This window comes from Thermobia domestica, chromosome 3, assembly GCF_964235325.1.
Source record: "Thermobia domestica chromosome 3, izTheDome1.hap1.1, whole genome shotgun sequence".
In the NCBI taxonomy this organism is placed as follows: domain Eukaryota; kingdom Metazoa; phylum Arthropoda; class Insecta; order Zygentoma; family Lepismatidae; genus Thermobia; species Thermobia domestica.
This window is the reverse complement of record NC_137456.1, coordinates 145,436,866-145,461,939: the sequence shown is the minus strand read 5'-3', so window position 1 is coordinate 145,461,939 and position 25,074 is coordinate 145,436,866. Positions and strand designations below refer to the sequence as shown.

At 33.5% G+C, this 25,074-nt stretch overlaps 1 protein-coding gene across 32 annotated transcripts in view; it reads left to right on the top strand.

Moving 5' to 3' along the window:
• LOC145680788 (uncharacterized) overlaps positions 1-25,074 on the top strand; it is a 246,679-nt gene that overhangs the window by 26,624 nt on the left and 194,981 nt on the right. For 31 of the 32 annotated variants that reach the window (XM_081751809.1, XM_081751806.1, XM_081751805.1 and 28 more), the window contains 2 exons: positions 12,606-12,695; positions 16,250-16,339. In XM_081751809.1, coding sequence (XP_081607935.1) covers positions 12,606-12,695; positions 16,250-16,339 — 180 coding nt within the window. The remainder of the gene's footprint in view (positions 1-12,605; positions 12,696-16,249; positions 16,340-25,074) is intronic. The other variant, XM_081751808.1, reaches the window with a different exon arrangement.

The window sequence follows — 25,074 nt, the reverse complement described above, 5'->3', positions numbered from 1 at the left end:
AAGAAATAATTACTAGTTTATTAAATGATAAACATTAAAAAATGATAGTATTAAAAAGAAAAAAAATGAAAATAAAAATACAAAAAACCCACAAAAATCGCAAGAAACATTCCCCTCAGATTGAGAAAGTTAGAAAAAATATCGCAATACTCAATAGTTATGGTTTATGTTTCTGAATATTTCCAGATACACATACACAGGTATATAGGTTTTATATGAATACATACATATATAAGCACATGCACATATACTTGCAAGCAAGAAGACATCAATACATAGGTAAAGTCCATAATTACGCCTATATTTATTTTATTCTGTACCATTATTCAGTAAAAAATATTTTTGATTAATTTTATAAACGCTTGCTGGTTAAGATTAAGATCAAATTCTTCTACACTTTGTGCTATATTATTATACATCTTACACATTCTAACCAACGGTGAATTATTTACGTTTTTTTGTTTTGGATGTTTTATACTACAACAGATTTCCTTTTCTTAATGTTTTGTCACTAATATTAAATTTAATGTATTGTAAAAATTCACTATTATCAATTATGTCATTAACTAGTTTGTGTAGACATATTTCTTTTGCAATTATACATCTAGCAGAACGTTTAATATAACTAAATTCACTTAACAAGTTAGAGTAAGATATTCTATTTACAAGAGCAGACTGCCCTGTTTTCTTATAAGTACCTTAGGAATCTTTTTTGTATTGCTTCTATCTGGTTTTCTTAAGTTTTACATTTAGCTGCCCAGATCACTGACGCATATTCCAATTTTCTTTATACAATTTAACGTCATCTACATACAATATACATTTTGACTTCTTAACGAACCTTGGCAGATCATTTATAAAGAGTAGGAATATTAAGGGCCCCAAGTTTGAGCCTTGTGGTACTTCGAAATTCATATTATAGCAAAATGATTTTGATTGTTGAAAACTTACATATTGCTTGCTTTGACTCAAGTATGATATAAAAAATTTGAGTAACTCTAACGAAAATGCTAAGGTCGAAAGTTTTGTAAGAAGTATATCATGATTAATCATGTCAAAGGCCTTTGTAAAATTAATATATATTACATCTACTCGATTGCGATTATGAATAACCTCGTGAACAAATTGGGTAAAATTAAGTAAATTTGTTCCTGTTGAGCGACCAGGATAGAATCCATGTTGATTTTCACAAATGTAGCTCTTTATGTGATTGAAAATACGATCATATAATATTTGTTCAAGAAGTTTCACCGGTGCACAAACTATGGCTATTGGTCGATAATTTTCCACTTTACTATTATCCGCACTTGTAAAAATTGCTGATACCCTAGTTGTTTTCCAAATATTGGGAAATGTTTGTGGTTTAAGTACTAAGTTAAATAATGTAATCAATGGCTCATGTAAAATTTCGGAATATGCTTTTTCAGATATGAAGGAATTCCGTCCGATCCACATGCTCTCTTGGGTTTTAATTTTTTAGTGTCTCTTTTATATTTCTCATCTGAGATTTTATCCATTACCAAAGTATTACTTACTTCCATTTGTATTGAGTCAGAACAGTTATATGATGCTACATTTTATTACGGAAATAATTTACGAAACCATCAGCTACTTGCTCGTTTCTTTCCAGTATAGCACCATTCAACGTCATTAACATTATTACTAGAATTACTGCTATTTCTTTTACCTTTTATAAAAGACCAAAATGACCTAATATTTTCTTTAATTCCATTCACACTTTCTTTAACATAGTATTCATACGCTTTACGTATCATTTTGTTTGAATCCCTTCTCATTATTTTATACATATCACCATTATATACAGAGCCTTTCATATGTTTTCTATAATACTCCTTTAATTTTAACATACCGAGTATTTCTTTAGTAAACCAAGATGGATACTTTTTAACACTACATTCTCGTTTCTTAGGTACAGTATTAGTAATTATTTCACGCATTATCGTATAAAAAGTTTCTGTTGCACCTTCGATGTTGTCAAATTGTCTTAAGATAGTCCAATCTTTATCTGAAATTAATTGATACATTCTTAAAAAATCAGCTTTATGAAAATTGAAAATAACATGTACTTCATTTTTCAGCATACGGCCATGATCCCAGAATGGAATAATTATTTCTAGTGCAGGATGATGCAAAACTTCTTTTATAAGTGGTAATTCGCATCTTTGTACCACAATATCATTTCCAATATTACTATCGACTAAATCTAATGTTCTAGAATTTCAGTTTTTTATATTATTTACAGAACATATTATGTAAGCTTACAAAATTAGCAAAAGATCTACATTACATATCCACATTCAAAAGATCATAATCCGTACCACTAATTAATGGCATATTAAAGTCACCAGCTACCAAAATATTATTTTCCGTTGAAGAAAAATTTTCTTCAAATATTTTATAAAAATCTGAATAATGGCTTAAAAGTGAACGAGGCGTAATATATATAGTTACTGTATAAAGAGTTTCGCCATATGCATTCACTTTAGCACATAAGTTCTCAGGATCATTTTCTATTTTTATATTGGTTGTAACCAAATGATTTTTACCTGCTATAAGTATTCCACCACCTCTTTTGCCTACCCTGTCCTTTCTAAATGTTTTATAATTACTTGAAATATTTCAGAACCAATAATTTCACTTTGAAGCCAAGTTTCTGTCCTAATAATTATATCAAAATCACAGTCTATAGTACTTAAATATAAATCATAAGTTTTCGTTCTTAAACCCCTAGCATTTTGATTATATATATTTAATTTATTTATCTTATCCGTATACATGACTTTAAACATGTGTTCAAAAATTTTCTCAGTTCCTTGGCTTATGACAATGCTGCAACATCTTCCATAGTTTTAAATTGAATTACAGGAACCCCTTGATTTTTTCTCAAAAGAATTCGCCCAATATTGTCAACTCATAAATAAGCATAATTGTTTTCTGTTTCACTTTCCTAGCATGTCCAAAAATCTTTTTACGATAGGTAGTTTAATATAAACTATACTTTCGCTCATATAACCCAATTGATTTACATTCAAGTTACATTTTACTTTTCTCCTCGCAAGGAATTTATCTTTGTCTTCGCTTCTTACAAACTTGACAATAATACCTCCAGCTGTTTGATGAGGGAGTTTTTTAAGCCTATGACAGACATCAATTGATTCACGCGTAATATCTACATCTAATACCCTACCAATACGATGCTTTTCAATTTCATACGTGTCTTCATTCTGCTTTTCCGGTGTAGCGTATATTTCAATTACATTTCTTCTACCTTACTGTTCAAGTTCTTCTTCTTCATTTTGAGTACCTTTTAGTTGTTTTTTAAGCTGCAAATTTTCGTCTTTCAACTGTTCTATTATTTTCACGCACTCACTACACTCATTTATTTTCTCGCATTCCTTTCTGATTGTCACCGTGGTCTCATCAAGCTTTTCGTGCGCAAGATCCAACGATTTCCCTAGCTCTTTTTCCCTTTCACTATTATGTTTCTTTAATTCGCCGATTTCAGTTTTCAAACTTTGAAGAGGTGATTAGATTTCAACGAAAGATGGAGACACTCACTCGGATGTATCACTATGCGTACTAGAAAGTCTTTTCTTTTGGCAAATTTGACAAAACCATAACTGTTTTTCATTTCTAAAATACTCAATATCCGTTCCTTTTAAATGAACATATTTAGGGTGGCAGAAGTTAAAGTATATTCCACACTAAATTTTACTTAATGCTTCTTCCCGAGGGACAGGTTTCTGACATTCTCCACAACTCATGTCGAAAGTTTGATATCTCAATAATGCTCAGAAGATTAAAGTAGGTTGGTAACACTTGCACGCCGGACTTGGTTTGTTTACATAGCACACTAGGTTTACGTATATAGTAGATAATTCTGCCTATATAATAATAGTTAAAAGATTAACGTATTCTCAGTTACTTACTGCACACTTTTGTTCCTTTATATAACAAGCATCACCATAATAACTACACAATTTTGTATTTCTGAAGCATTCGATCAAGCTAACTTCTATCTATCCATTCAGAGTTAGATAGGTAACTATTATAAACTAACTTACTATTATATACTAACTTCTACCTACTATATAAGTATATAAGTAATTCCAGCTATCTGTATCTATTTTGCTCTCTCGCCTAATTTTAACGTACTCACTCAAATATTTTTGTACAGGCAGTTTGGTTACGGGCATATAATCTGAAGTACTAATTACCTCTATAAAAGATGTTTCGGAAGTACTGCAGGATTCTGAAGCATGTATTTTTGGATAGAGCACATAGATTATTCGTTCCTTAGTAAAGTCTTGATCCGACTACGGTAGACCCCATAGTTTTGGAGCTATGGGCCTTTAAAGTTCATTTCTGTCACGTTTTCGGCAGGCTATAACTCCGAAAGGAAGCATTTGTGCACCAGGCTGGTCTATACTTTTTGTCTTATCTTGGTGTCAGGAATCATCTCCCAAACGTTGTCGGTGTTGTTTTGAAACACCCTGTATATGAACTTTAGAGGTAGACTATGCTGTCACTTTTTCGTCGAAATTCAGTTAAGAATATATATATATATATTTTTAAATAGAATTTCTTCTTTCTAGGGTACTAGTCTCTAGCTACCTAGTACAGTTTGAAAAACAATACTACAGGTCTTAGTTAAGGAACCGGCTTCCACTTCTCCCGTAAGATTACGAAATAATTACTTGGTTTAGTTTAAGTCTGTGACTCAGATATAATAAAATCATCACCATCATCATAATCAACCATTATCAATCCACTGTTGGATGAAGGTCTTTCTAAGTCTTCTCCACAACTATCTTTCTTCGGTAATTCTTTTCCAGGTTACTCCCCAGCGGTTCTTGATTTCGTCACGCCTTCTTCTATGCGGACGTTTCCTAGGCTGTTTTTTTTCTCGTGAGATCCAGTTTAGAATTGTTTTCGTTCATCGAACATGATTTCTTCTTGCAATACGCCCAGCACATTTTCCAGCTCATGTTAGAATTAGTATCTGTCATTAGTTGCCAAATAATTCATTTCTATATATTTGGGCTACAAATAGTTCAAATCCGCCGCTTTCGGAGCATAGAAACTCTACTTTTTGATCTTCGCATCTTGCTACACTGATTTACATTAACACAACATGAGGACCCCCATTTATTCTAGCGGCTAGCACGCTTCACTTGGATTTACATTGTCCCGAGTTCGGTTCCCGGTAAGGCAAGAGTTGAGCGACCGACGTGGTTCGGATTCCACTATAATCAGTAGCTCCATGTCTCCTTTAGCCGCCGTAGCATAACCATGCGACGTTAAACTAAAACAAAACAAACCAAAAATGAACACAATATGTATTACTAACTGTAAGTCCATGAATAAGTGCATTCACTGTAACTATATTGTAAAATGTCTTGGGTAGAGCAAATATAGTAGTCGGGGTTTGGACTTTCCCCATCACCTTTTTTACTATAAAAAGTTCCTCTAATACAGAAGTATGTACATAATAGATTCCCTTTAAATACTTTAGGTTAGAGTGTGGTAGGAACCCGATGACCAAGCGTCGTGGGCTTTAAGGTGAGGTAACTCTTCTTGACAGGGCGTCGTGAGAGGGGTTAAGTTTTGTATGATTTAGGTGTCTCCCTCGGTGACCGGGTGTCGTGAGAGAGAGAGAAGGAACCCAATGACCGTGCTTCTCAGGGCTTTAGGATTAGGTGTCTCTCAATTGACCAAGCGTCGTGAGAGGGTAGGGTAACACAATGGCCGGGCGCCTTAGGGCTTTAGATAGTTTGATCAGACCTGTGGATATTGGTGTTGGTCGAGACGTGCAGCTCCCTCTTATTCTGTAGTGTTTGCTTCTTTCGTTGATTCTCGTCCTTCAGACTGTTGACGATGACGGGCGACTTCTCTTCGGGACCGTCGTCTCTTTGTTTTTATTTACTATTAACACAAGTAGTTCACACGTGGTTATTGCATGAAGTGTAGACATGCGGAACCTTACAATATGATAGGGAGGGTCCTTAAACAATTGCATATAGCTATATGGATCGCGCTTGAGGTGGTCGGTGGTCAAACTAAACCAAGTGAAATGTAATTAGGGTGTAATCAACACTTTAATTAAGCACGGTTTAAATCTAAAGTGGCCTAAAGAATACCAGCCCTAAGGAATAGGGAGAACAACTAGTGTTATTGAAAATTAATCAGTTACATTTAATTTCAGTTACAATTTGCATTTACATGTATTGCTGGAACAAAAACTGACATTAACATTATAACTAGCACAAAGGCTAAGAAGAACGTAACATTTTGAAAACATTCTTACATCATAAAACAAATTACGGGTAATTTTAAAATATTTTGTAATTTAGCTAAGTCATTTGCACTATATTTAGAATAATATTTAGCAACTTATTTAAGTGGGCAACACTGGTTAAAATAATATAACTGCGACTTGTTGTAATTAAAACCATCAAAAAACTATTCTTCTGATGTTATAGAAGCAAAGGAAAGCAACCATCATTATAAAAATTTAACACAAATACGTCATTTTAAGTGGTATAACAATCACTATCCATGTGTTTCGTATCTCTGAAACGGTTTGAAATAACAATTGTTGTAAATAGCATTAGGATCATTAAGGCTAAGTCTATTTCAAGCATGGGGGCGCAGTGGCTCAGTGGTAGAGAGCTCACCTCAGGTGCTTGGGGTCCCTGGCTCGATCTCAGCTCGCGCAGTGTGGACTTTTTGGTGGACAAACATCGTGCTCGTGGGTTTTCTCAGGGTTCTCCCGTCTCCTCCCACTTTCTTCATTTCATTCATTTCTTATCATCACCGTCTCCTTTAGCCTAACCGCATAATCGTGGGACGTAAAACTCAAATATTTCATAGATTTTTCTTTTCTAAGCATCTACATGATGAAACGTCATATGTCAGCACGTTTCCGAAGAAAAGTCTTTAGAAAAATTTAAATTTTCCATTTCTTGTAACTTTGTTCCTTTATTCATTCGAAATACATTATACCATGATCATAGTATTTGACGCTAAGATACAAATGATGCACATTGCACCGTCCATGCCATTTGAATTATACCTAGAAAGGGATCCCCAAAATGATGTTAGTGATACTGTATTGTCCTTTGTTACACTGAATAATGAATGTGGTATTTTGGTTTTATTTAATATCTAAATTAGAAATACGTGATAAATTACCTACTGCAATGTGAGAAAAATACAATTTTATGTTGCGTTGGCAGCACTGCTTATTTATCTAGTGGTATTGCAGAGTATCTAGAAGAATTTCCCTTGCAATATTTCACACAACTTACTACAAAATTTTAGGATTTATATATATCACGGGTCGCATATATCTATTGCGGATCCAAGAAGGCTATAGGGGCTATAGCCTCCCTTGACGCTCAGGTATACACTCGATAAAATGGGCTTCAATTCTACTCTCTTTACGCTGGATAAAGTGGCAAACTATGGTTTAGCCCCTCTCTTGATCATATCCTGGATCTGCGGTTGTATATATATACAGAGAGAGAGAGAGAGAGAGAAAGAGGGGGGAGTTGGTGTCAGGTGTCAGGTCAGGAGGCTATATACATCAGCAGCAGTGGATTTTGTTTCCGGAGAGGCGTACGTTCAATGAAAAAAAATCACTAATTTATTTCGGGAGCGGCTTGAACCCGATAACCACCCCCTAAATACGCCCCTATATATCAGTCAACCGTTGCCATATTATATAACACAGCAACGAAACAAATTTTTAGTAAAGGCAATTTTAATTGTTATTATGAAGATTCGAAACGAGACTGAGACTTACGAGAGTGACATAAGTCTCGTCTCGATTTATAGAGGTCTGTTTCGGTCTGTGTTTCGTCTCGATATACAGAAATCCGTCTCGGTCTTGGTCTCGTCTCGATATATAATATTCCGTCTCGATTGCCGTACCATACCTACCAGGAGTAAAAGTGCGGGGGAACGCGTGGGGCGGCGTCCCTCCACTTCGAAATTGGAGGTCTCCCCTTAGTTTCTAAATATTTCAATGTGCCAAGATAGGTCGGGGAAACGGCGTGCCGTCATGTCGTGGCAGCTAGCTACCGTCCCCCACCTTTTCAAATCCACATTTTTCCCTCACCCCTACTACATTTGCTCAGCAGAAATAAATATATATGAGATTGTGTACAGAAGCAGCAGACTGGATATTGCACTGTAAAGCTTTGTGCTGATAAAATCTAATACAAGTTCTTCACTCACAAAAAACAATATCCTGTTACTAGGGTGTTCGGGTAAGGCTGTGTTAATGATTGAGTGTTACGTTTTGACATTCGATATGTGGAGCGTTAATTATACATAATAGAATAAGTGTTTCAGTTATTTTTCGAAAATTCCATTCTTAGGGGGGGGGGGAGAAGTTAACTTTTATAATATAGAAATTCATATTTCTTTAGAGAAGAATATGTCAAACTCAATCTCAATTTGGTGAGTTAAATCTGAGTTAAAACCCTTAATAAAATGGCCGGTTTGAATCCAAAGCCTACTAAAATTCCCGTTCTGAAGTTGAAAACGGAAGCCATTTCCAAAGTATTCAGATTGCCACTATTTATTATAAGGATATGCTTAAATTGGAGTTGCAAAATAAAAATCGGTATATATGTACATATATTCCAAAATAACTTTGTAATCCCTCGAGCACCTTTAACCAACTTTCGCATATGTATTACTTTCTGTCTGGAAAATATTACCGTTGGAATAAGACCCCCACAGCTCATGCACTGGGGTGGTAGGGAGCAGACATACGAAAACGATCGACATTAATGACGAATCTGTAGTTTTAGTCGTTTATGAGCTGATTGGTGACTATGCTCTTTCTAGTGTGAGGGTAAGTCTAGCTAGTGTCAACTTCCTAGTTTTTCGGAGTCACTGAGATGAACAGTGACATTTTCAATGTGTTTTAAATCGAAATTCAGCATCCACTAGTACTCGTGACGGGGAGGGAAATGGCGACATGTAAAGAAATAGAAAATGATCGATATTGGTCCACTCCATAGTTCGGAGCACGTAGGTTAGTTGGTAGCAGTTCCGATGAAATGTAAGTTCAAGCTTGGTCTCCTGTTAAAGTAAAAACCCATAGACAATCTAGAAAGAATGGAAGGTGTTACGTATAAGATGATCCAAAATGACCGATATTTGTATGGAACACAGTTTCCCGGAGTTGCTTAAATAAATAGTAACACTTATGACGTTATTTAAGTCCTATTTAAGGCCCCTTTAGCACCCAGGAACGTGGATAGTAACAGGTAAAAGTTTGGAAAACGACCATATTAGTGTCGAATCATTAGTTCTCAGAGTTTTAGTTTAAAAAAAAAATTAGTTTTAAGGAAACTACTCCTGTTTTAGGAAGTAACACAGGGATTTTCATATTATTGACACCACTTTAAGCATAATTGCACAAGCACTTTATTGAACAGTAGCAATCAACTAAGAAATAAGCGCATTACAAAATATAGTTCGTCATTTCACACTTTTCTTTGTGCAGAAGTGAGGGAAGAGCCAGTTGAGCTTTTTGGGAGAAAGATGTTTAAGGCGTGTATTGAATAGAGGTGAGAAAGCAATAGTGATAGTATTGCTGCTCTTGATGCATAACTATCGTTGATATGAATATAATTTTATTTGTTTGGGTTTTAGTATTCACATTTCATTTCATTTCATTTTCGTTTTATTCCTTAATTTCGCTTAAGAGAAAAGTGAGAGAGTCTTTCAAAATAATATTAAAATTTACACTACTTATTCTCAAGACCCTTATGCTAATGTATGGCCTCTGTTAAGTAAGAATTTCGAACTTCAAATAAAGTCAGAGTAAATGTATGGCATGTCGTGTATTTCTGTATTCAAAATTATATTTTTTCAACCGTAAAGAAGTGCAACACATGGTGTTTCATGAAATAATTAAAACGAGTCCCTGTAAAATGCTAGTATAAAATGTAATGAAATGCAAGATTTAGATAGAGAAGCATTTGTTTACGACAGCAATTAATAATATTTTTTTTTTTTTTCAAATTCATATCATACGAGTGTTGAAATGAATCCAAATGCTTTCCCCAGAATAGAGTATAATACCTGTTACGTTCATAAATCCTAAGACATCATATTCTAACAGACGCAAATTCTGCAAACAAGTGCATAAATAGTATGTTTTAGGGTTCCTCTATGACTTGTGCCGTTTAGAACTTACTCCATTTGGAGTCTGTGCTGTGTAGAGCTTGTGTTCTGTACGAGTTACGTCTTTTAAGACATATGCCACTTCTATTCACATCGCTATAAATTTTAGAATTATTACTCATAAATATATGAGTGCATTCATTGCCAAGATGTTACGAATATACAATGAATGGTTATGTTACTAACGCTGAAAATGTTACAATTAACAAGTTGTTCCGGAAAATTGTAATATGCACATGAAGGAAGTGGAAAGAAAAATAGTAAACGAACACCAAAAGTAATATTTACTCACATTAGTATTATTTTTTAAGAAAATGGAGAACTATTTTAGTGGACCATAAACTCCTTCTCCTCCCATTTTCAGAAGGTTTTTACTTACATACATCAAAAGAGTTTTGCCAATCCGCTTGGCCATATCCTTGGAGATTCGTGTTCGAATGCTCCTGAAGCAAGTTAGATTTTTCACTGGTTCCGGTCTTTTCGTTACGTACGTTTGCAGAAAGCCCAGTCTTTTTCAATCGGACTCGCTTGGGGAACGCAAGTGGCACTGTCTTGTTTTCAACGAAGTCGATGTTTTTGCTTTCTGGTAGTCGGTGATTTTAGTAGCGCACTACGTGTTGCCTTGTCTGGCCAGAAATAGAATATTTCCATCGTTGATAAAAGGAAGCAATTTTTTTTAATGCATCCATTAAGGTAAATGTCTGCTGTCATTGTGGTCGTCGGAATATAAGGTGCCTAAACCCCTCCCTTAGTGTCCATTGCTTGCCATATCATGTATTTCTTGGGAAACTTCGGCTTGGCCTTGAATTTGAATTTATCCCTAACGTGTGTTTTATCTCGGCATGAATAGTACTTACGTCTCGAAACATCATTAGGGACGACAGGATAGTACGTCTCGTCATCAATCACTAGTATTTTCAATGACGCTGAATCCATTTTTCCAGCACTTTTGCGGCACTTTCTTGTGCACTTATATTTTGTTCTAATGTACATTTCGGAGACCCGTTATTTTAAACTCTTTGAAACCGAATTTTTCATTTTTGACTATGTATAAGGTAGTAGTCGGAAATTTCAATTTTTGGTTCTATTTGCAGATAGACACGCTGGAATTCTTCAAAAGTTCCAATTCAAGTTTCTTCACAACTTTTTGATTCATCACCCGCGCAACGACCTGGTGACTTCTCGTATCTGGCGTTGCCGGTGTCCTAAATTCTATCCAGAATACGATAAATAGTACTTCTGGCAATCTCTTCACTGATGAAGTGGCTATAAGTCAGTCTCCAATCTCTGTTACACACATTTTGAAAGAAATGGCAGATTCCTTCTGTGTCCTTCTGCACACTTCGCTTACCTATTCCCATACCTTAAGCACTACACAAACACGACTTCACACTCTGTAAACGAGATTCAATATACCATCTATTTGCACACGCAAACTGATTTCACTTCGCTTTTTCAAGTGCCACGCACGTAGTCCAATTATGCTATAACTTTTCTGGAAGAACCTTTTTTAATATTTTGCGGCTATTAAGGAATTGCATTTTGCCGTAATTTTATTGTTCAGAATCCTCCGATTTTCGTAAACAGCAACGACCACAAATAGTTTCGCTTTGTTTGGTTGTTTCTCAGACAATTCATACAAATATCTCACATTAAAGTGCAATGAAAAATCTAGTAAACGAAATGTAACACACGTTGAACTCTTGATGTAAAGAAGAATTTTAAATGAGTGATATTTTAAACTAGGTAATTCATTCTACTCAAGTCGGAATGAAGAAATATATTTTTCGCAAATTTTGTTTCTTCATAACAATGAAAAACATGTGTAAATTAATATAAAAATGCTTTAAGTGCTTAGAAATTAATAAGATGAAGGTTGTGCATCTTAGTGAATCAATGGAATGTTTTATGGGACTAAGCAAAATATTAAAATGCTAACATAGGTAGAATACCATAGACTAGTAATACGAATGGGACTAAGCTGTACTGTCCTAAATTACGGGTAACGCACAACATCTATTATATTAAAACTCAGGAACTTATATGTACTTCTCTTTCATTAAGGTTTAATAATCTTACGGAAATGATGGAAACGTCTGATGAAATTAATTTGTTTATCATAAATTTCATATATGGTAGAAGAACTTAAAAGTTGGAAGTACATTCTGTATAGTTTAATAATAGTGTTATTTAATTCACAATTTCTATTTTCGCTCCTGTCTACCTCCACTAATTTTGATTAAATTAGCAATCATAGAAATATACCAATTTTTTGCTTTATTGATAGGAATCGAATAAGTATAAATGGAACAGTATTAATCGGATCGGCATAATACCATTTTCATGATTTCCATGCAAATATCATCGTATATTTACAGATATTACTCAATCGACAACAGAACATACTGCAACTATTGGAACCTCAAGTACAACCACTAGTACCTCACAAACACCATCAAATACTCCTAGTAAGTAGAAATTATTAAACTATTCTTATTATACTCGTACCTTTATAGTTTTAATGAAGATCATCAACAAAAAATGTAAAAGCTTATCCGCTAATGTCTACAAGTTAATATTGCTTAACTTGTCTGAATAATTATGAATGTTATACGTAATCCTTTGCGTGAACATGCTATTTATAATATTCACTAACTAGTTTGAATTAAGGATACACTTCGTTTTTAACGTTATCCTAACTTAAGGCTAACGCTAAATGCTTTCCCCAGAATAAAGTATAATACCGATACCGTTCACAAATCCTAAGGCTCAAATTCTAAATGACATAAATCCTAAAAATATGTGCTAAAGTACTAAGTTCGAGATCTTTTCTAATTTACACACTGTTTCAAAGAGAATATACGTATTTAGAATGCATATATTTATTAAACTTTAAGACATATGAATATGCAATTTCTTTCATATTTTCGAACCTCTCAAGTTCAAAGTACAGTTCAAAGTTCAAATTACAGATGTTCAATATGTCCTCCATCAGCGACACGAACAATATCACATCGATACTCAAATTCCTCCCATACTCGGGCAAGCATGTCCTGCGTCACTGATGTTATGGCAGTACGAATCCGGTTCTTCAACTCTCCCAGGTTCTGTGGGAGTGGTGGTACTTAAACGTTGTCTTTAACGAAACCACACAGGAAGAAGTCATAGGATGGTAAACCCGGTGACCGTGGAGGCCAGTTAAAACATGCTAAGTCGCCAGCTCCTTAACGACCAATCCAGCGGTTAGGTAGAGTTTCATTCAAATATTCACGCACTTCGCGACTCCAGTGAGGGGTTGCCCCGTCTTGTTGAAAAATGAAGTTGTCTTCGTGTAGCCTGGGAAACAACCAGTTTTGTAACATAGCAAGATACTGCTGACTGTTAACGTGTTTCCATTAAAGACAAATGAGCCGTAAACAGATGATCGGGATATCGCACAAAACACATTGACTTTGGGCGAATCTCGTACGTGTGCAATGAGTGCATGTGGGATCTGTAGGATCCAAATTCGAACATTTTGTTTTTGTACCTGACCACTAATACGGAAAGTCGCTTCATCACTGAACACGATGCGTTGTGCAAAAGTTTTTCGTTATTAATAGGATCCAGAATCTAGTTACAAAATGCCACACGTTTACGTTGGTCATCAGGACGCAAAGCTTGTAACAGTTGTAACTTGTACGGCTTCATACTCAACCGAGATCTCAAAACACGCCAAATTGTTGTTGTCGGCACTTGTAACTCCCCACTGGCACGACGAGTTGATTTTGAAGGACTACGTTGGAAAGCAGTTTGAATTCGTGCAACAATTACTTGAGGAACACGAGGGCGACCATGACTCTTTCCTTTACATACACATCCTGTATCTACAAACTGTCGATATCATCTGGGAATGTTCGTTTAATTCGGCGGATCAAATGTGGTACCTCAACCTAAAACGCCTTTGAACTGAAATCACGGATTTGCACTGCGAAAACTTGTGAACACAATGTGATTTCTGTTGCGGGGTAGCCATTTTAAACATATGACGGCTACCAAGCAAAACAGAAGACAACTGACATCTAGCAGCTATGAATATAAACTAGACTATATATTCGTTTCTCCAATAGCCGAGCCGAGATGCAGCGATAGATAGTTTGGACAAAATAATTCTTCGTAATATGTATATTCTTTTCGAAACAAGATACATCTCTTATGCTGTTTCTAATTTTTTCGTTTAGAGTTTGTGCAAGGTAGAACTTGAGTTCTGCAGCACTTCCAGCGGTCAAGACAGATGACAGCTTCACTAACATCGTTATGAATTTTATCAAACTACAGATAACTATTACAGTACATTAGTTCACACTATGTTACGAATATACAAGGATAGCGGTTATACTATTAATACTAATAATTTTAATTATCGTCAATATCCTGTAGTTCTACAGGAATTTTGCAAAATATCTTCCTTTGTTTTAAGAATGAATAAAAACTGATTTAGTTTAGATAAAGATTTTTTTTAAAACATTCCCCATCAGGAAGTCGTGGTGGGAAAGAGGGAGACAGCCGACACCCGTCTGCGGTGTCACGATGATCTACTTGTTTAAAGTTGCCGACCTTTGCCGAAGTGGCAAGCGATCGAAAATCATAAAATAAAATGCCCTTTGCCTACTCTTTGCCGACTATTGGGGACCGTCAGAGTACTCAAAACAGTCGGAAGAGCCTCTTTCCGACCCTCTTCCGACTCGTTATGCCGGCCTCTTTTTGATGGGGGGGGGGGAGGGACGGCTCATTTACTGCGCCTTTACGACTGTTTGGCGACTGCTCGGCAAGATAACTTTCCGACGGCGGCACCGGCGCATTAAATACTCATTTCCGGCTGTTTTCTGACTGCTCGACAAGACTATTCTTCGTCGACGTCGAAAATCGCGCTGAAAGACGTCGGTATCCGGCGCCAGCAGTCCGACCGCGGCATCTGGCGACAGGATCCTGATGGGGTAAGTTTTGTTAATAAACAAAATACTGACTAGGAAAACAAGTATTCATATTTCCAGCAAGAGGAGAACATATTATCATAATTCATATTTATTTATCGTAGAATTGTGTGATTAGAACTTTTGACTTACATATCAGAAAAGGAAATTTTCGTTTAGTTTTTAATGTACGTGGTAGAAACAATTAATAGTAAATATTCCAGAAATACCTTTCGAATGCAATATTATTCTCTTCAATGTGATCTATATCTCCACTTATCATTTCTAAGAAACGCATAATTCCTTTCTTTAAATTTTGAACAACCAATATGGCATCGTTTTGCTTGTTTTGTTTTACAGTCAGTATATACTAATATATCATACTAAAATCCACTGAAAACTGCAATAAATAAATAGTAACGTTCATTGTACTTTTGATGGAAGAAGAATTTTAAGTGAGTGATATTTTATCTCGTAATTCATTCTAGTCGTGTAGGAAATGAAGATGAATATTTTTAAAAATTTTGTTTCTTCAGAACATTGAAAAGTATGTGTAAATTAGCATGAAAGTATTATAAATGTGTAGAAATAAATGGAGTTCATTATGTACTTCGGAATTATTGCGAAATGTTATGGGGATACGCAAAATACGAAAATGCCAACGGAAGTAGAAGGTGATAGACTAGTAATACGAATACGACAAAAGTGTAACGTTATTATATATGTGTGATGCATTAATTTCATTGTATTAAGACGTAGAGATGTGTATTAAGCTTTACTTTCAATATGACATAATAATCCTATAAAATGATTAAGAAATGCGTAAAAATCTTTTAAATAATCAGCATTGAACTTTAATGTGAGGACAGCGTAAAACGTGGAAGTAAAATCTTTTTAATTTAATAATAGTGTTATTTAATTCACAATTTCTATTTTCCTTCTTGCCTTATATACCTATGATTCGCTTTATGTATAGCAATGAAATGAGTGTAATGGAAACAGCTTTAATTGGATCGATATAGGAGCAGTTTCATGACTTTCATGGAAATAACATCATCATTTATTTACAGATGTAACGCAAACAACAACTGAACATACTACAACTAAGGGAACGTCAAGTACAGCTACTACCACCTCACAAACTTCTACAAACACTCCTAGTAAGTAGCAATGAATAAGCTATTGTTATCATAAAACTAAGTTTTAGTACTACAATCAAGATCATCAAAAATCAAAATTTTAAACGTGAACACACACTGAAAGTTAGCACGGCTGAATCTGTCAGAATAATTATGAACAATAAACATAAGCCATTGTATGAAAATACTCATTATAATATCCAGAAACTAGTTTGAATCAAGATAACCAATGATAGTTTTAACATTTTCCTAACTTATGATTGATACCAAATACTGTTTCCTTTTTGTGTGAGAGTTTTGACAGTGAAACAATAGAAAAGTTGTACAAATAATGGTTTGATGAATTTAGAAAATGTAAGTTGCAGTTAGCAAATTAAATGTACAAACTTTGTAATATACAAAGGTAAAAATATCAAATATGCTATTTGGACTTGCCATTTAATATGTTGTGTAAGTTGTTTCACGAGTTTTTTAATATTTGACCTTGAAAGAGCGAAAAGTGTAGGATGAGAAGGATAAAAGAAAGAAGATCATAATTATTTTAATAACATGCCCATGTTTATCGAAACTTCTAATAGGGCATGACGTCGGTATTTCCAGTTCTAATTTAAAATAATTGTACACGTGGTTAAAAGTTTTCTTGATATTTCGACGTGAAACGAACACATGAAACTAACAGAAATTGTAAAATAAAATTGACAGAAATTGACAGAAAGTGCTATAATTATTAAATTAGTATGTATGTAGGTGGGGTAAGGAAAATTTTGCTATCTTATTTACTATTCAAAAGTACGGTAGAAGATGGTTTTCGTCGGATATGTCATACTATGGTACGTTCCAACATGAAATTTGGACATGAATTTCTCACAAAATTAAGGAAGAGAATTCCTGGAAATACATATCCTAATTAGAAAATTATGCTTCCATTACCAAGAACTCTTAGGTATATTAATCTCGACATATAAAGCCAACTATAAGAAATAAATAACGAGAAACGTGTCACATTAAGAAACTCCCCTCCGAATAAAAAGAATAAGTGATAATTCTAAAATATTCAAAATTATTTTATATAGTGAAGTAGCTCCAAATTAGGATTATTATAAGCAGTAGTTCTAAAGTTTGGCATATGTCTTCACGAAACACAAATTCAACACTTGTTTGAACATTTTCAAAAATCTTCCTGCTAAGAAGGAAGGGATTGAGTTACGTACCACATTATTTTATGTTTGTTTATTGAAAAACCGTCCGATGTGAGGATTATCTTAAACTAAAGATATGAATACCAGTATATAAAATACAAAATTAAAGAATAGAATCTCGTATTCTAGTGCCTAAAAAATCCATTCTAAAAATAAAATTAGACAACTATTTATTTAATATTGAGATTCCCTACTATTAATTCTGTAACGTGTAAAGATAATGGTTAGAACAAGTTAGAGTTCTGTATTTTGTTACAGACCTTGCCTAATAAAAACGAGTTTAGTGAATTCGGTAATTCAGCTAATGGAAGGATAAAAGAGTGCAGTCTGTATTATTATATGAAATAATTAAAGCTAATCATTGTTAGATACCCGAGCAAAATTGATACATATATCTTGGTACATGACATTTGAACGGAGAATAATTGATTTATCGATGTAACAAATACAAATTATTTTCTTTTCGAATAATATGCTAAAGGAGTTGAAGATTTCTATTGTATTTTTTTTTGTTGCAAAATTGAGAACCATAGATGAAGTGAAATGAGGAAAACGAAACTTTGCATATAAACGATTATTTTTTAAAAAAGTCACTTATCACAGTTCTAATGATTATCGTTATTTACCGGGGAAGGACATTTTCTATATCATTCAAGTATTCTTAAAGGAGACATCAATGTTAATTTCTTTATACATTTCGCCACACTAGAATCAACATTGTTTGTTGTCTATTATTACAACCACAAAAGGTGACTCTCCTTTCAAAATTATTATATAATAAACAAATCACATGACGAATACAGCTCATAATTAATTACATTTTGATTGAAATGTTTATCTGAAGGGTGCTCAGATAATTTTTCTAAACCTATTGACCATTGACAAGAATGAGTGTTGTAGCTAGTAATTTATATATATTTACAGAAGTAATTACTACAAATAAGTACACCAAACAAGACAATAAATGAATTTTCAATCATTTTTCTTTTTAAAATGAACTAATTCTCATACTATGGATTAATTTGTTATTAAATTTCTTCTATTACATTTGTGCCTAATTTATAATTAAACACTTTAAAAAATAAGTTTTAGAACACGACTCGCGGTTATGCTTTTTTGCATATTGATTATTCTGTATCAAGAACTTAATCGTATTTCTAGATTTTGAAATCTGGATAAAGAATAGTACAAAAAGATTCCACTACATTCACAAAAGGATTAAAATCAATATTGGCATTATTCTGTTCTGTTATAAGTTTTATATTTATATTCGACGATAAATTAAAAAATACTAGTTTAGTTTCATAGATAAAACAAGACGTTTGTGTCCAAGTGTGGAGATTGGAAAAACAAAAGCTTTGTTTCCAGGGAACAATTGTACTCTCTTATGCAAAAATGAACTAAGCGCCAAACTTTGAAAATCCACGTAAATGCGACGATTGCTTTTTGATAAGCATTAGAACGTTTTGCACAATCGAAAAGAGAGGAAAACCAACACCTTTCCAAAAAAAAGAAAAAAAAGAAAAAGAAACATAATTTCACTTTCGACTACGGCTACATTAATGCTGGACATCAACCTTTATACGTAATTTTCCTAAAAGTATGAAAGTGGCGCTTAGTTCGTTTTCGCAGGACACGGTACAATTAAAATTTCCAACAATTGTAGAGCTGAAAATACTCTCAGCGTAACAAAACGGAGGGAGAGTTTACGACTGCCAACCCAATCAAATGTTTCGCTAATAAAAGCCTTTGTACATTTACATCTTGGTTTCTTCTATCGTATTCCTAACAGGATAAGTCCTTGTTGTGCAAGTCTGAGAGTACTATTCTCTTTGTTTTTCTTTCACTTTCTCCTTGATGAAATGAATTATGTCCAAAACATACCAAAGATATCAACAAAATAATACGTAATTAGTAGAATCTGATTTTTCAAAATAATAAACATTATATACATTTGTAACAACACCAGATGCAGAATGGAAAATACATGATAGTATGTTATTTGTTTTCTTTTTTTCATGGAGTTCTAAAAATGAATGCATTCTATTTTGTAGCAGAAGAAGTTAATTGTATGTTGAATATTCAACAAAGGTAATGTTTGGCTATGAGGGAAATCGGTATACTGTTATTAAAAGATTAATATTGTTCAGCAAATATATAGTGTCAATGTACGAATATCAAACTCAATTGGAGTCTTCGAATATTGGTTGTACTGAAGTTCAGCTTCGATGTTATTTGAGTTGTGAACTAACAAAACAATATGTGACAAGGGAGTGTGTGATAACAAAACCAAGACCACAGGGAAATTCTTACTAATATTCTACTTCAAAGAGTGCATATTGTAATGGCCCACGTGGTGTGGTGTATAAACAATTCAACACGCCAGTGTTTACAAACACCACCACATAGTTTAAGATGATTCTACGCACCAGATGGATCAGCTATGATCTGCAGACGACGCACTTTTGGCTTCTCCCATGGAGCAGACGATAACATCGGAACAGCAGCGCCACCACTACCCAAGGACCCCTATATATTGGGTGGACGACGGCAAATCTGTACCAGTTTCCTGGCGTCCCTCCTACTGTTTGCCACGGAAGATAAGGAGTAACCTAACCCAAGGTCTCCTACGGGACTACGCCTATCCTATCTCCTGGCTTAGCCTGCTATGGTGTACTGTCTGGGAATCCTAATCTCAGCCACTGAGCCTGCTACGGGGCTCTGCTGGACACTTAAGAGCCTGACTTACTAAAAATAATACGAAATTTACCATTTTCTTTTGCTTGATTATTCATCAGTGAAAGGAGATAATGAAATGCAAGTTACCACAATCATAGATAATGCTGTTCTACAACAGAAAATATGAACCTGAAGAATGTTCAGTGTTGCAATCCATAGAAATTACAGTGTTGCCAGAAAAACAATTTCCCCAAAATCTGAGCTAAGACAGATAGTAGAGAAATGAACTCAACTGCATTTGATTACGTATCATGTTGTTTTGGTTTCTTGTGAACTACTTTTTAATTAACATTATTATTTACTTTTAATAACTGTATGTTAAAACTATTTTGTTTATTACAAACTAAATGCAACTATTATTTTAAAAGCAGTTCACAGGAAACCAAAACAACATGATACATAATCAAATACAGTTGAGTTCATTCCTCTACTCGCTGTCTTAACTTAGATTTTAGGGAAATTGTTTTTCTGACAACACTGTAATTTCTATGGATTGCAACACTGAACATTCTTCAGCTTCATATTTTCTGTTGTAGAATAGTATTATCTATGATTGTGGTGACTTGCATTTCATTATCTCCTTTCACTGATGAACAAACAAGCATAAGAAAAATGGTAAATTTCGTATTATTTTTACTAATGCAGGCTCTTAACCACCCCTCTCCTTGCCACGGAGCATTGGGTCCCTAACTCCACTCTGATTAACCTCCTACGGAGCTCTGTAGAGATCCTGTTTGCTCTACCTATAACCTATATGGGATAAAGTTTTAGAATATATTTAATTATTGGAGATAAAAAATATTGTTCCTGATTGTCGAAGTTGCATCATATTTGCTTAACAGAAAATTCGTAGCAATTACTTGTTGAGATGTATGGAAAGAAACCGTGTCTTCAATGTGTCATATCCCTATACATATAATTTAAGAAGAAATTAAAATACTTCTCCTTGTTTGTTGTATTCCTAGTAGATATTTTAAATGTTACAGATAATATGAATACATATTGACTTTCAGTTGTGTTGTAGAAGGCAGCACATTAACAGAAAAAAATAATGTTGTAATATGAGTAAATTGCCTATACAAACGATGGGAAAAGTACGGGTTTCTTTCCAATAATATTAAAATTTCCCACAACATATATACAAAAAATGTAACCTATGACTTCCCTTAAGTGAGAATTGTGAATTTTCTTAAAAATAATTCTGAGTAGAAGTTAATGATCATGTGTATCAATGTACTTGAAAACACTATTATTGAAAGGGTTAAGAAATTGTAACATGTGCTGTTTCATGAAATATTAAAAGTGACTCACTGTTAGATGCTCGTGTTATGTCTCCATATATAGAGAAAAGTGAGAGTTAGCAAGATAACCACTTGTTTAAGAGACCAATTTCAAGTTGTTTCACTGAATAGAGTATAGCATTAGTAACGTTCATAAACTCTTGGGGGCTCATATTCTAATTGAAAAAAAATCCTACAAATACGTGTTCAAATCCTAAGTTTTATTCCTAGTAGGCGAGAAATGTATGTTCTGGCGCATTTCACCCCCCTCAATAACATAGCACACCCCTGCTTCCAAATATCTTCTAATTTACCCCCTAATAATTTTTAACACTTCCTATCCCCCAAATAACTTCTATCACATCTCAAATAACTTCTATCTTACTCATAATAACTTCTAATGCATTCTATCACTAAATCTAGTTACAAAAAATCACTAAATCTGTTACAAGAAAAGTTACTAAATCTGGTTATAACCAGTTTTGACTTCAAAAATCATTAAATCTGGATACAAAAAAGTCACTAAATCTAGTTAAAAAATAAAAAAAATCACTAAATCTAGTTACAAAAACAAAAAATCACTAAATCTGGTTACAAAAATCTGGTTATAACCGGTTTTGACTTCAAAAATCATTAAATCTGGATACAAAAAGTCACTAAATCTAGTTAAAAATTAAAAAAATCACTAAATCTAGTTACAAAAACAAAAAATCACTAAATCTCGTTACAAAAATTGGTTATAACCGGTTTTGACTTCAAAAATCATTAAATCTGGATACAAAAAGTCACTAAATCTAGTTAAAAAATAAAAAAAATCACTAAATCTAACAACATTTAACAAGAATGAACAATTGCATTTTAAACTCTGATACATACTCATTTAAATGCCGTTTGAAATATCAAAATCGGATAAAAAATAACGAATTTAGCATTTTGCCGCCTGTATTTATACAACCCAACACAGAAGGTTTGTGCACACACACACATTTGCAATTCAGTTTGCTCGAGAGAAGCAACAGCATACATGTATGTATTTAGATTTATATAGCCTCTCTCTTTTTCTTTCTTAGCATGGGAACGTGACTTGCTTACATCATCATACACTCATCCACACTCACATTCTCTTCAGTCAACCGGAGCAGCAACAACATATTTTCTTTCTTTTTAGAAGCAACTCCGCCAGCATTAACTCCGCCAGCATTAACTCAGACAAAAGCTTTGGCGGGGTGTCTGTCTTTGATTTCTTGTTTCAAGATTATTTCTTATGCAAATTTTTGAACGGGCAACTTTAGCTATGCAAATGTCTCTCAAACATACATATACAAGCACTCTTCTCACTCTCCACCAGATAACACTGTATTGATGACGCAACAACGTAAACACAAGTAGATTAAAGAAGCGGCAAATTCAAAATATAGTAGTAGTAAGATTATCGATATCTTGGTTCCTATTGAATATTTTGATAATGTGATTTCATTTTTGGATAGCCCATATATGTATTGCGGGTTGCATAATTTCAGGGGCAAGTTTGAGGGTTTGCATAACGTTCGAAATTTCAGGGGCAAAATGGAAAATGCTTAATATTATCCTTTTTTATAGATATATTTTGAAAATACAAACGGGTCGCACAATAGAATTAAAGATGTGATTTTTCTGGTGCATAGCTGGGTGTATACCGTTAAGGATACGATTTTGAATTTTAATAACTCTGCTAATTTATGTCAGCTTTGAAAAATAAAAAATACTAGCATAATCAATTCAAAATTCTAAGACTTTTTAAAAGAATAACATTTTCAGGAAAATTCAAAAATAAACCCGTAAAAAATTCCCGAAACTTTGATTTTGTTATAACCACCAAATATTCTTCGATTTTAAAAATTCAAACGGTAAATGGTTTCTATTTTCCTATAATTTTTTTGTAACGCGTTACTGGTTGTCTATGTCTAAGGATAAAATTATAAAAATCAGAACATCTGCACTATTTAAGAAATTATTAAGGAAATGTAAACAGGATATAAATACTAGACTACAAAACAATTATTTTCATGTATTACTGGTTGCCTATGTCTCAGGATAAAATTACAAAAACAACTGTTATGACTTAAAAATATAAATTTTACCTAAAACTAAACTACACATAATTACTCACTAACACCTATCATCTACACCACATATAAAAGTTAATTAAATTTTACTTAAAACTAAACTATACATAATTACTCACTAACACCTATCAACTACACCACACATAAAAGTTAATTAAATATGACCTAAAACTAAACTACACATAAATACATTTTAACTATATCTTATAATGCCTCCAAGCTAATGTACTTACACCACCCTCTAGTATATATCTTTTATCATCATTTGAATCTAATGCGAACTTATTTACAGCTATGGTATACACATCATGCTTACAACTTCGAATTAGATTTATATTTTTGTATGTTTTCACATCATTGAATAGGGTTTGCTTATAATCATCAAATTGTAACTCTTTTGTTACTACACATTTTGTTATTCCTTTTGCTTTTTTCTCCTCTTTATTTTCAACTTTAAAGGTATACATCTTTGATCTTAACCCAATAGATTCTGTCATTCTTTTACCATTGTTTCATCCTTCATCTTTCCTAATACTTTTTCGTTTACTAGTGGTATTCCATATTGATTATCCTTTCCATATTTACTTGTATCAAATAAACCAACCATTTCTTTTAAGTCTTTGTAGAAGTCATCTACCTGAATTTCATATATAAAACTATCAGTATCCATATAACATAAGCCTATATAAATATCATATTTAGGTTTCATAATGTTGTAATGGAGTCATACATTAATAGTTTTGACAAATCTAGCACACTCATACCAACATATATTGGTTTGTTGAAGGTCAATTTTTCTTTTTTCATATGTATCGCACACAAATCTTCAGTAAATTTTGTTCTGTAATCAAGGTTCGGTTTCGCTATTAACTTTTCCACCCTCATTGGATCACATTCTAAGGTAATAGATGGTCTCTTTCTAATGTTTTCCATTGTTTTACCAAATACGCTATTATTCATTAACTTGTAAAAATCTTCCTCAAATTTATTCTTAGCTCTTGTTCTCATATTTGTATTTAGATCAATATATTCCTTTAACCAGTTTGATTGCTTGAACTCTAATACTCTGTGAATTTTCTTTAATATCATCCCAAGTGACATATATAGTTTTAAGTTTCTGTAGTGAATAACATATCTTTCTTTATTATAAAACGTTGTTAATAATTTTGAATGTTTTGATCCTGGTGGACACATATTTTCTGGAGCTAATGGTAGATCTGAATGTTTATCATGTAAGTGTTCTGGATATTCTAAATCAACTTCTAATATGTAGCCAGTTTCTGAATCATCTGGAATATTCATTATATTTATGTAAGATTGAACCCATTTAAAGTCTTTGTAAGGCATGTAATGACTCATAGCCCAACTATATAAATTATTTGCATCTAGATAAGCTAAATACTTTGAAGGTTCGTCTTTGTTATAACTTTAAA